The 13,788-nt window shown below is 44.0% G+C and overlaps 1 protein-coding gene across 1 annotated transcript in view; it reads left to right on the top strand.

Annotated features, from left to right (window-relative positions):
- The window catches only part of DNA2 (DNA replication helicase/nuclease 2), a 59,864-nt gene that overhangs the window by 4,953 nt on the left and 41,123 nt on the right, over positions 1 to 13,788 (top strand). The window contains exons 5-6 of the mRNA XM_030798144.1: positions 1,204 to 1,349; positions 8,726 to 8,857. Of these exons, the coding sequence (XP_030654004.1) occupies positions 1,204 to 1,349; positions 8,726 to 8,857 (278 nt within the window). The remainder of the gene's footprint in view (positions 1 to 1,203; positions 1,350 to 8,725; positions 8,858 to 13,788) is intronic.

The following is a 13,788-nucleotide window of genomic DNA, read 5'->3' as shown; positions in this document are numbered from 1 at the left end:
CCAGGCTGGAGTGCAATGTGTCACTGAAGCCTTGACCTCCCAGGCTCAAGCGATCCTCCCACCTCAACCTCCATAGTAGCTGGGACCATAGGCATGAGCTACTGTGCTTGGCCTGAATATTAAGTTTTAAAAAACTTTGGGCTGGGCGCGGTGACTCACACCTGTAATCCCAGCACTTTGGGAGGCCGAGGCGGGTGGATCACGAGGTCAGGAGATCAAGACCATCCTGGCTAACACGGTGAAACCCCATCTCTATTGAAAATACAAAAAAATTAGCCGGGCGTGGTGGCGGGCGCCTGTGGTCCCAGCTATTCAGAGGGCTGAGGCAGGAGAATGGTGTGAACCCGGGAGGCAGAGCTTGCAGTGAGCAAAGGTCGCGTGGCTGCACTCCAGCCTGAGTGACAGATCGAAACTCCGTCTCGGAAAAAAAAAAAAAGAGGTCTAGGCTAATACAAGAATTAATCAAGAAATGTAGTGTTTCTTTTTGAGTGGAGAAAAATTTCTTGCCAAAAATCTCTGCTGTAGGTTAAAAAAAATTTTTTTTCTTCCCAAACATTACTGCTAAGTAGGTTTACATTTTATGTTTGAATGGTATCTTTTACTTACATGAGTTTATCAGCTATGCCTTTATTGACTTTTCTATTGGGTGGATTATCAAGTGAAATAAGAGAACAGTACTTTAAATATTAATTATTTGAGAATATTTTGAATTTTTAAATATTGGTTATTTTAATTTTTTTCAAAATGGAGAACATTGATTTTAAAAGTAACTCATACTCAGCCTGGCCAACATGGTGAAACCCTGCCTCTACTAAAAATACAAAAAAGTTAGCCGGGCATGATGGCACACACCTGTAATTCCAGCTACTTGGGAGGTTGAGGCATGAGAATCATTTGAACCTGGGAGGTGAAGGTTGCAGTGAGCTGAGATTGTGCCACTGTGCTCCAGCCTGGGTGACAGAGCAAGACTCTGTCTCAAAAAAGAAAAAAAAAAAGATAACTCATACAATAATTCAGATAATTCTGAATAGAAGAAAGTTAAAGTCACTTATAATTCCACCCACCAGAAAAAAAGTTGTTTAATATTTTGGCATTCGTCTTACCAGTGCATTTTGGCTATGGTGGTTTAATAGATTAGGTAATAAATATACAATTGTGTCTATTAATATGTTGTGAAATAAATTGTGTGATTTGCTTTTGTAGAGCTCTGATCCAGCCACACGCCAAATGCTAATTGGTACGGTTCTCCACGAGGTGTTTCAAAAAGCAATAAACAATAGCTTTGCCCCAGAAAAGCTACAAGAACTTGCTTTTCAAACAATTCAAGAATTAAGACATTTGAAGGAAATGTAAGTAGTTATAAGAAGAACTGCAGGTATAATTTTATTATATAACTTCTGTCCTAGAAACTATAAAGTATTTGTGTAGACTATCCAATATAAATTAGTGTAATCTAAAATGCAGATTTCATAGTTCTAGTACACTGTTGGAACTCTGTGAAGAGTTTCTGAAATTGCCCAACAGGAACTTTTTGGGTAAAAATACCTAAATATTTTGTACATGTGCATAACAGATTCCTTAACTACTTTCAGAGAATGTATAAAGAACTTTTTTGCATTAGTTCTAGAAACAGTGTGGTATACTGAGAATTATATGGGGTTGGGAATAAGATGAAACTAGTTTCAAAGTGCATCTTTACGGCCAGGTGCGGTGGCTCACGCCTGTAATCCCAGCACTTTGGGAGGCTGAGGCAGGCGGATCACGAAGTTAGGAGATTGAGACCATCCTGGCTAACATGGTGAAACCCCGTCTCTACTAAAAATACAAAAAATTAGCCGGGCATGGTGGCAGGCGCCTGTAGTCCCAGCTACTCGGAAGGTTGAGGCAGGAGAATGGCGTGAACCCGGGAGATGGAGCTTGCAGTGAGCCGAGATCACACCACTGCACTCCAGCCTGGGTGACAGAGCAAGACTCTGTCTCAAAAAAAAAAAAAAAAATGCAGCTTTACAGTATTTTTTTGGAGGGGAGATAGGGGTCTTGCTATGCTGTCCAGGCTGTGCCCAAACGACTGGGCTCATGTGTTTCTCCCCACCTCAGCCTCCTGAGTATCTGGAACAACAGGTACATGCCACCATGCCTGGCTTGCCTTACCAGTTTTTTTTTTTTTTTTTTTTTTTGAGGTGGAGTTTTGCTCTTGTTGTCCAGGCTGGAGTGCAGTGGCGCCATCTCGGCTCACCACAACCTCTGTCTCCCAGGTTCAAGCAGTTCTCCTGCCTCAGCCTCCTGAGTAGCTGGGATTACAGGCATGCACCACCACGCCTGGCTAATTTTGTATTTTTAGTAGAGATGGAGTTTCTCCATGTTGAGGCTGGTCTCAAACTCCTGACCTAGATGATCCGCCCGCCTCGGCCTCCCAAAGTGCTGGGATTACAGGCATGAGCCACCGTGCCTGGCCTACCTTACCAGTTTTTGTTTTGTTTTGTTTTGTTTTTGAGACAGAGTCTTGCTCTGTCGCTCAGGGTGGAGTGTGGTGGCTTGCTCTCAGCTCACTGCAGCCTCCACCTCCTGGGTTCAAGCAATTCTCCTGCCTCAGCCTCCCGAGTAGCTGGGATTACAGGCACGAGCCACCACACTCGGCTAATTTTTTTGTACTTTTAGTGAAGACGGGGTTTCGCCATGTTGGCCAGGCTGGCCTTGTGCTACTGACTTCAAGTGATCCACCCACCTCGGCGTCCCAAAGTGCTGGGATTACAGGCATGAGCCACCAGGCCTGGCCTAAAATTTTGATACATATTACCAAACTGCTCTTTATAGACATTGTCCCCATTTACATTTCTACTGGCAATATATGAGACTTTGTGAGACCATATGGTCATATACATAATTTTTAATCAACTGGAAACTGCCTGATTTCAAATAGCCTTTTGCAAGGATAACCTTCACCTTTAGTACTCTAAATGTGTTTCTCTTTTTTTTTTTTTTTTTTTTTTTTTTTTGAGACAGAGTCTCGCTCTGTCGCCCAGGCTGGAGTGCAGTGGCACAATCTCGACTCACTGCAAGCTCCGCCTCCTGGGTTCACACCATTCTCCTGCCTCAGGCTCTCCAAGTAGCTGGGACTACAGGCCAATTTTTTGTATTTTTAGTAGAGACGGAATTTCATTGTGGTCTCGATCTCCTGACCTCATGATCCGCCTACCTCGGCCTCCCAAAGTGCTGGGATTACAAACGTGAGCCACCGTGCCCAGCCAAATGTGTGTTTCTCTAGATCTTTTTGGATGCCTTGGTATTAGCAGTTGCTTCCTGGCTTGAGGAATTTTCAGCTTCTCTTTCAACCTGTGGTTGCTATTTTGCTTAAGACAATTTTGGCAGAGCTAGCATTGCTAATTTTGTCTTCTCTATTGGACTGGCTCTCTCAGAGGGCTGACACAACTCTGCTCTGTCAGTCTTGGTAAGCTGGAGGTGGCAGAAACCTAGGAAAGTAACAGCTTATTAAATTTGGTGTTAGAAATATTGCACAGTTATATGGTAAATGTGTAGTATCCTGAAGTCTCAATGTCTGATGAATGTGTTATTATGGTGCTCCCTTAAGCAAGTGAGAAAAATTGTAAGTTGTATCTTTTTTTTTTTTTTTTTTTTTTTTTTTTGAGATGGAGTCTTGTTCTGTCGTCCAGGCTGGAGTGCAGTGGCTCACTAGGCTCACTGCAAGCTCCACCTCCTGGGTTCACGCCATTCTCCTGCCTCACCCTCCCGAGTATCTGATCTGGGACTACAGGCACCTGCCACCACGCCTGGAATAGTGCTGACCTATAGTTAGCACTGTCTTTATGGTTATCATCATGGTCTTTACATCTTTTTTTTTTTTTTTTTGAGACGGAGTCTCCCTCTGTCCCCCAGGCTGGAGTCCAGTGGCACAATCTCAGCTCACTGCAAGCTCCGCCTCCTGGGTTCACGCCATTCTCCTGCCTCAGCCTCCCAAGTAGCTGGGACTACAGGCGCCTGCCACCACACCTGGCTGAATTTTTGTATTTTTATTAGAGATGGGGTTTCACCACGTTGGCCAGGCTTGTCTCTAACTCCTGACCTCAGGAGATCCACCCACCTTGGCCTCCCAAAGTGCTGGGATTACAAGCGTGAGCCACCATGCCCTGCCAGGTTTTTACATCTTAATGATTTTTTTTTTTCTTTTTGAATCTGGCTCTGTCGCCCAGGCTGGAGTACAGCACCATGATCTCAGCTCATTGCAACCTCTGTCTCCTAGGTTCAAGTGATTCTCCTGCCTCAGCCTTCTCTTTAGCTGGGATTACAGGCGTGCGCCACCACGCCCGGCTAATTTTTTTGCATTTGTTAGTAGAGATGGGGTTTCACCATGTTGGCCAGGCTGGTCTCAAACTCCTGACCTCAGGTGATCCACCCTCCTTGGCCTCCCAAAGTGCTGGGATTACAGGTGTGAGCCACCATGCCCAGCCTATACTTTAATGAGGTCTTACCATCAGCTAAGTTCTTTACATACATTGTTCTATTTAATCCTCAGACTGACTCTGTAAGGTAGTTATTATCTCCTTCTTACAGATGAGGAAACAGGCTTAATTAACAGTGACTTGCTCTTAGTCATATATCTGGTAGTGCAGAGTTAGGATTCAAACCTAGGTGTGATTTTATATACAAACTGATAAGCCCCTACCACCCTAGAGTAGTTATTAAGATTGCAGAGCTTAAACATAAAGAAGGAACTGGAATAATCATCCTGGGAGGGTAAGTTTATAACAGCAGTTCTCAAAACTTTTGCTCTCAGGACCCCTTTACACTAAAAATTTATTAAAGACTGGAAAGAGCTTTTGTTTATGTGGGCTATATCTATGATTAATTACTGTACTAGAAAGTAAAACATGTTTATTAATTCATTTGAAATTAACATGTTTATTCATTTTTGTTGTTGTTGTTGTTGTTGAGACAGTCTTGCTCTGTTGCCCAGGCTGGATTGCAATGGCATGACCTCGGCTCACTGCAGCCTCCACCTCCTGGGTCAATCGATTCTCCTGCCTCAGCCTCCTGAGTAGCTGGGATTACAGGTGCCTGCCACCACGCCCGGCTAATTTTTGTGTTTGTAAGTAGAGACGGGGTTTCACCATATTGGCCAGGCTGGTCTTGAACTCCTGACCTCAAGTAATCCGCTCGTCTCAGCTTCCCAAAGTGTTGGGATTATAGGCATGAGCCACTGCACCTAGCCTAAAATGTATATTCATTTAAAAATATCAATCTATGCTTGTTAACATAACATTTTAATGAAAAAAACTATTGTAAAAAAATGTAATGAATGTCATTGTTTTACATTGTTTTCAGTTTCTTTTTGCTTTCTTTCTTCCTTATTTGTTTTGAGGTAAGGTGTCTCTCTGTTGCCCAGGCTGGAGTGCAGCGATGAAATTATCACCTACTGTAGCCTCAAACAATCCTCCAGCCTCTATTTTTTTTTTTCTTTTCTTTTTTTTTTTTTTTTGAGATGGGGTTTCACTCTTGTTTCCCAGGCTGGAGTGCAATGGCACAATCTCAGCTCACCAAAACCTCTGCCTCCTGGGTTCAAGCGATTCTCTTGCCTCAGCCTCCCGAGTAGCTGGGATTACAGGCATGCGCCACCATGCCTGGCTAATTTTGTATTTTTAGTAGAGACGGGGTTTCTCCATGTTGGTCAGGCGGGTCTCAAACTCCCAACCTCAGGTGATCTGCCCATCTCGGCCTCCCAAAGTGCTGAGATTACAGGCATGAGCCACAAAGCCTGGCTGATTTTTTTTCTTTCTTAAAGCTACAGCACCCAATATTCCCAGGTGGTCTCCCGTCCAAGTAGTAACCAAGCTCAACCCTGCGTAGCTTCTGAGATAAGATGAGATTGGCTGCGTTCTGGGTGGTATGGGCGTAGACCAAGCCTCTATTTTTGCAAATGTTTTAAATGTATGACTTCATATAAGATCGTGGATTCTTGTATCTGCTTCTCTTCGCATTCAAAATATTTCTATGTTTTATGTCATGTACCCTCAGAAAATTCAACTGTAATCTCATGAAAGGAAAATGATAAATAATGTATTCATATTGTTACAACATAATTTTAACCTTGTAAGAACCCTGAAAAATTGAGACTTGGGTTTTTTTGTTGCTGTAGATTTCTCACATAAGAAGTTAACATTCCGGCCGAGACGGGCGGATCACGAGGTCAGGAGATCCAGACCATCCTGGCTAACACGGTGAAACCCCGTCTCTACTACAAATACAAAAAAAAATTAGCCGGGCGCGGTGGCAGGCACCCGTAGTCCCAGCTACTAGGGAGGCTGAGGCAGGAGAATGGAGTGAACCCGGGAGGCGGAGCTTGCAGTGAGCCGAGGTTGCGCCACTGCACTCCAGCCTGGGTGACAGAGCGAGACTCCGTCTCAAAAAAAAAAAAAAAGTTAACATTCCTGGTCGGGCGCGGTGGCTCAGGCCTGTAATCCCAGCACTTTGGGAGGCCGAGGCGGGTGGATCACGAGGTCAGGAGATCGAGACCATCCTGGCTAACACGGTGAAACCCCGTGTCCACTACAAAATACAAAAATTAGCCGGGCGCGGTGGCGGGCGCCTCTAGTCCCAGCTACTCGGGAGGCTGAGGCAGGAGAATGGCGTGAACCCGGGAGGTGGAGCTTGCAGTGAGCCGAGATCGCGCCACTGCACTCCAGCCTGGGGGACAGAGCGAGATTCCGTCTCAAAAAAAAAAAAGAAGTTAACATTCCTATATACTATCCTTTCATGTTGTAAGGCTGTTACTGCCTTTCTGTCCATATGACCCTGTTTTCTCTTTTACATTTCTACTTTCCATTGCTTGGTTTCAGGAGCAATATCTCCATTTTTTTTATCCCGAAGGCGTAACTGGGACTCTTCCAATTAGACCATGGTATGAATTAGAGCAAATTATCTGAAATTTGATGTCATGTCACTGTTTCAGTGTTATTTGGATTTTTTTTTTTTTTTTTTAAACAGGGTCTCACTCTGTCACCCAGGCTGGAGTACAGTGGTGAGATCACAGGTCACTGTAACCTCAAACTTTTGGGCTGAAAAGATCCTTCCACTTCAGCCTACTGAATAGCTGGGACTATAGTTCCACACTACCATGCTTGGTGTTATTTGGATGTTTTTTAAAAATTGTGATTAAATGCACATAAAAATTACCGTGTTAGGCCAGGTGCGATGGCGCACCCCTGTAATCCCAGCACTTTCAGAGGCCGAGGTGGGCAGATCACGTGAGGTCAGGGATTCAAGACCAGGCTGGCCAACATGGTGAAACCCCGTCTTTACTAAAAATACAAAAATAAGCTGGGCGTCTTGTATGTCTATGGTCCCAGCTACTCAGGGGACTGAGGCAGAAGCATCATTTGAACCTGGGAGGCAAAGGTTGCAGTGAGCCAAGATCGCGCCAGCCTGGGCAACAAGAGCGAAACTCCGTATCCAAAAAAAAAAAAAATTACCATATTAGGTCAGGCGCAGTGGCTCATGCCTGTCATCCCAGCACTTTGGGAGGCCAAGGTGGGCAGATTGCTTGAGCCCAGGAGTTTGAGACCAGCCTGGCCAACATGGTGAAACCCCATCTCTACTGAAAATACAATAAAATTAGCTTAGCGTGGTGGTGTGTGCCTGTAATTCCAGCTACTCTGAAGGCTGAGCAGGGAGACTCACTTGAGCCTAGAAGGCAGAGGTTGCAGTGAGCCGAGATAGCGCTACTGCACTCCAGCCTGGGTGACAGTGTGAGACCCTGTCTCAAAAAATAAAAAAAGAAAGAAAAGAGAAAAAGAAGAAAAAAAATTACCATGTTAACTTGTATGTGTGTGTCTGTATGTGTGATGGAGTCTTGTTCTCTTACCCAGGTGTGTGTGTGTGTGTGTGTGTGTGTGTGTGTGTGTGTGTGTGTATGTATGTATGTGTGATGGAGTCTTGTTCTCTTGCCCAGGCTGGAGTGTACTGGTGCGATCTCGGCTCACTGCAACCTCTGCCTCCTGGATTCCAGTGATTCTCCTGCCTCAGCCTCCCAAGTAGCGGGGATTACAGGCATGCACCACCATACCTGGCTAATTTTTTTATTTTTAGTAGAGACGGGGTTTCACCATGTTGGCCAGGCTTGTCTCGAACTGCTGACCTTGTGATCCACCCCCCTCCGCCTCCCAAAGTGCTGGGATTACAGATATGAGCCGCTGCTCTCTGCCCATGTTAACCATTTTTAAGGGTACAGTTCAGAGGCAAAGTACATTCACCTTGTTGTACAACCATCACCCTATCTGTCTCCAGAACTCTGCGTCTTCCCGAACTGAAGCTCTATGCTCTTGAAACAATAACGCCCCCTTCTTTCCTCCTCCCAGCCTCTGGCAACCCCCATTCTACTTTCTATCTCTGTGATTTTCACTACTGTAGGTACCTCATATGAATATTAGTCCTTTTGTGACTGGCCTATTTCACTTAGCATAATGTCCTGAAGGTTCTTCAATGTTGTAGCATATGTCAGAATTTCCTTCCTTTTTATAGCTGAATAATACTGCATTGTATGGAGTATGCCACATTTTGTTTATCCATTTATTGGCTGACGAACAGTTGGGTTGCTTATATGTATTTTTTTGTCCTCATTTACTTTTCTCATATTTATACTTTCATATTTGCTATCATATTTTTGGCAGGTACTGCTTAAATCTGAGTCTATTTACTATTATATTTTTGGCAGGTACCACTTAAATCTAAGTCAAGATGAAATAAAACAAGAAGTAGAGGACTATCTTCCCTCATTTTGTAAATGGGCAGGAGATTTCATGCATAAAAACACTTCGACTGACTTCCCTCAGATGCAGCTCTCTCTGTAAGAAACATATTTTGTTTATATATATAGTCTTCATATTTTTAGACCAGGATGCCATTCTGTGTTGAATCAAAGTTTTTAAAAGATTGAGTAATTACAATTAGCTGTTTTGCTTGCTTATTTTATAAATTATGGTCCTAAGTATCTTTCCATGACAAAAAGAACCCAGTGAATAGAAAATTTTATTTTTATTATTATGATAGCTTATTTTTTATATGTAGATATGTATTTTCTTTTTCTTTCTTTCTTTTTTTTTTTTTTTTTGAGATGGAGTTTTGCTCTGTCGCACAGGCTGGAATACAGTGGCACTGATCTCGGTTCCCTGCAACCTCCGCCTCCCAGGTTCAAGCGATTCTCCTGCCTCAGCCTCCCAAGTAGCTGGGATTACAGGCGCCTGCCACCACACCTGGCTAATTTTGTATTTTTAGTAGAGACGGGGTTTCACCATGTTGGCCAGGCTGGCCTCGAACTCCTAACCTCAGGTGATCCACCCGCCTCAACTTCCCAAAGTGCTGGGATTACAGGCGTGAGCCACTGTGCCCAGCCTCTTTCTTCTTTTTTTTTTTTCTTTTTTGAGACAGAGTCTTGCTCTATTGCCCAGGCTGGAGTGCAGTGACATGATTTCGGCTTACTGCAAACTCTGCCTCCCGGGTTCAAGCAATTCTTCTGCCTCAGCCTCCCAAGTACCTGGGATTACATGTGCCCACCATCATACCCGGCTAATTTTTTGTATTTTTAGTAGAGACGGGGTTTTGCCATGTTTGCCAGGCTGGTCTTGAACGCCTGACCTCAGGTGATCCACACACCTCAGCCTCCCAAAGTACTGGGATTACAGGTGTGAGCCACTATGCCTGGCCTGTATTTTCTTATAAAGTAATCAATTTATAAATATTTTGGGGGTCCTAATTTTTTTGATTTGATTCTTTTTTTTCTTTTTTTTTTTGAGACGGAGTCTCATTATGTCCCCCAGGCTGGAGTGCAATGGTGTGATCTTGGCTCACTGCAACCTCCACCTCCCGGGTTCAAGCAATTCTCCTGCCTCAGCCTCCTGAGTAGCTGGGATTACAGGTGTGTGCCACCACACCTGGCTAGTTTTTGCATTTTTATTAGAGATGGAGTTTCACCATGTTGGCCAGGCTGGTCTCTAACTCATGACCTCAAGTGATCCTCCCACCTCGGCCTCCCAACGTGCTGGGATTACAGGCATGAGGCACTGTGCCTGGCCTCATTTGATTCTTTCATGTGTATTTCTCTGTGTTACTAGCATATAGTCTGTATCACGTGTTGACCGTCATATGGATGTGTATTACGTGTATTTTCAAGTTTTTTTTTTTTTCCTCAAAGTGGCATTGTTATACTTTTACAGGGGAAATATGTTTTTTTCTGTTATTCATTTAGCAAATATTTATTGGGTGTCTAATATATGCCAAGTAATGTTTTAGGTGCTTGGATCATGGTAGCAAAAACAAAACAAAACATACAGCTGCCTACTTTGTGGAGTTTCTATACTACTGCACAAGTAAACAGCAGGGGACCAGACTGTGATTAATGCAGTGCCGAACAATGAGGAAGACGAGAAGAAAGGGAGAATAGGTAGGTAGTGGTGGCAGGGATATTCCATAGAATGTTCATGGAAGGCCTTTCTCATAAGGTAGCATTTGAGCAGAAGCTTAAAGGAAATGAAGTAGTGAGCCGTACAGCTGTCTGTAGGAGGAATGTTCCAGGTAGGGGAAACAGGGCAAAAGCCCTGTGGCTGACACATACTAGCTGTGTGTGCAGTATCTCAGCGAACCAGTGTGATGGCTAGAGCAAAGTGCAATAGGAGAATAGCAGCAGTAGTTCCCCTGGAGCCTTATCATCCTGGTCAGGACTTGGCTGCTGCTCTGATTAGAATGGAAGCCATTGGAGGGTTTTTATCTGATTTCTATTTTTTTTTTTTTTTGAGACGGAGTCTCGCTCTGTCACCCAGGCTGGAGTGCAGTGGCGTGATCTCGGCTCACTGCAACCTCCGCCTCCCGGGTTCATGCCATTCTCCTGCCTCAGTCTCCCGAGTAGCTGGGACTACAGGTGCCTGCCGCCATGCCTGGCTAATTTTTTGTATTTTTAGTAGAGACGGGGTTTCACCGTTTTAGCCAGGATGGTCTCGATCTCCTGACCTTGTGATCCGCCCACCTCGGCCTCCCAAAGTGCTGGGATTACAGGCGTGAGCCACCGTGCCCGGCTCCTTTTTTTTGTTTAAACAGGCAGAGTTTTATTTTTCTTTAAATAGGCACGACTTCCATGTATACTAATATTCTCAATGTTCTCTCAATATTTTCAATATTTTGTAACATTTTGTGATCTAAAAAATTTGTTTTAAGGGGGTCCCGGCATGGTGGCTCATGCCTGTAATCCCTGAACTTTTGGAGGTTGAGGCACTGTATCCACTGGCTCAGGAGTTTGAGACCAGCCTGGCCAACATGGTGGAACACCATCTCTACTAAAAATATGAAAATTAGCCAGGCGTGGTGGTGGGTGCCTGTAATCCCAGCTACTCAGGAGGCTGAGGCAGGAGGATCGCTTGAACCAGGAGGCAGAGGTTACAGTGAGCCGAGATCATGCCACTGCACTGTAGCCTGGGCAACAAAGCGAGACTCCGTCTCAAAAAAAAAAAAATGCTTTAAGATTTGTGAGTCATAAAGCTTTGGAGTAGTTAGTTCTTTGGACCTATTCCTTGTGGTTTGAAGGATATAATGAGCCTGGATGTGAATCCCAGTTTGGCCGTAATTGAGCTGTATAACTACAGCAGGCTCCTTAACTTGTGTGTGCTAGTTTCTGCTTTGATCTCATTTACTTTTTTTTTCCTCTCCTTTTTTTTGAGACAGGATCTCACTCTGTTGCCCAGACTGGAGTGCAGTGGTGTGATTTAGGCTCACTGCAACCTCTGCCTCCTGAGTTAAAACAGTCCTTCCAACTCAGCCTTCTGAGTAGCTGGGACTACAAGTGCACACCACCCTGCCTGGCTAATTTTTGTATTTTTTGTAGAGATGATGTTTTGCCATGTCACCCAGGATGGCTAGTCTCGAACTCCTGGACTCAAATGATCCTCCTGCCTTGGCCTCCCAAAGTGCTAGGGTTACAGGTGTGAGCCACCATGCCCTGCCCTCTAATGGGATTTTCACATGTATTTTAAAAATATTTAGTAGTTTAAAAAAAGGCTTGTCTTGCTGTTAGAGTTGAGTTTGTTTTTTTTGTTGTTGTTTGTTTGTTTTGTTTTGTTTTTGAGATGGAGTCTCACTCTATCGCTCAAGCTGGAGTACAGTGGTGCGATCTTGGCTCACTGCAACCTCTGCTTCCTGGGTTCAAATGATTCTTGTGACACAGCCTCCTGAGTAGCTGGGACTATAGGCATGAGCCACCACGCATGGCTAATTTTTGTATTTTTAGTAGAGGCGAGGTTTCACCATGTTGGCCAGGCTGGTCTTGAACTCCTGACCTCAAGTGATCCACCTGCCTCAGCCTCCCAAAGTGTTGGGATTACAGGCATGAGCCACTGTGCCCGGCTGAGTTTGTTTTTTATATTTTTTATTTCTGTAGTGGTCATAAATTTACCACCAGCTCCCTACACTTAGAAAAAAGCTAGACTGAATAGATTGTTTAGTTTTTCTTGTGTTTTAAAAATAAATTTATAAATGTTTCATTTTTTGTTATTTCTTTGGAACAGACTGACATAGGGGATGCATACTGGGCTTCACTGTGATAAACTGTGTTTATCAAGTAGTCATCCTTCACCTAGTTCCTTGCTTTGCTTTATAATATTCTGTCATTTTGGTCTCTATGAATGTTCTGTAACACTAAGGAAGTTAATTTTATCGGCCTGGCATGGTGGCTCATGCCTGTAATCCCATCACTTTGGGTGGCTGAAGTGGGCAGATCATGAGGTCAGGAGTTTGAGACCAGCCTGGCCAAGATGGTAAAACACCGTCTCTACTAAAAATATAAAAATTAGCCGGGCATGGTGGGGGGTGCCTGTAATCCCAGCTACTCGGGAGGCTGAGGCAGGAGAATCGCTTGAACCCGGGAGGCAGAGGTTGCAGTCAGCTGAGATCACGCCACTGCACTCTAGCCTGGGTGACAGAGCAAGATTCCATCTCAAAAAAAAAAAAAAAGAATGCTAATTTTATCTTCAACTGCTCAACTTCTCCTAATTATTTATCCTCATTTACCCTCCTTCCTCCTCCCTCCTTTTTTTCCCCTTCCTTCCTCCTTTATTTCTTTTTGTCATTTACATTTGCTTAAAATTTTTTTTTTTTTTTTTTGAGATGGAGCCTTGCTCTGTCACCTAGTCTGGAGTGCAGTGGCACAATCTCGGCTCACTACAACCTCTGCCTCCCAGGTTCAAGCGATTCTTCTGCCTCAGCCTCCTGAGTAGCTGGGATTACAGGCGCCTGCCACCATGCCTGGCTAATTTTTGCATTTTTAGTAGAGATGGGGTTTCACCATGCTGGCCAGGCTGGTCTCGAACTTCCGACCTTAGGCGATCCACCTGTCTCAGCCTCCCAAAGTGCTGGGATTACAGGTGTGAGCCACTGCACCCAGCTGCTTGACATTTTAAATTACAGTAGATATCTATTTTTGTAGTTTTTTTGGACATAAGCTTTTCTTTTACTTTTTGTTAATTGTTTTAGCATCCTGTCTGCATCTTTGCTTGTTTGTTTGTTTGTTTTCCTTTGGTGGAGTCTTAACCCAAATGTGATTTTTTCTTTTTGGTTAAAATTAACCCATTGTTTTTACAATGATAAGCATGATTCTCAGAATCCTGAGTTAATAAATTCTGCAAACATTTATTCAATGCTGTATGTGTGCCAAGGATTATACCAGGTATTGTTGTTATAGGGATAACTAAAGCCCTCAGGAACCCAGTGTATTGGTGGTAGATGAAAATAATAAAA

This window comes from Nomascus leucogenys, chromosome 18, assembly GCF_006542625.1.
Source record: "Nomascus leucogenys isolate Asia chromosome 18, Asia_NLE_v1, whole genome shotgun sequence".
Taxonomy (NCBI): domain Eukaryota; kingdom Metazoa; phylum Chordata; class Mammalia; order Primates; family Hylobatidae; genus Nomascus; species Nomascus leucogenys.
The sequence above is the reverse complement of the archived record's forward strand: the minus strand, read 5'-3'. Positions and strand labels throughout refer to the sequence as shown.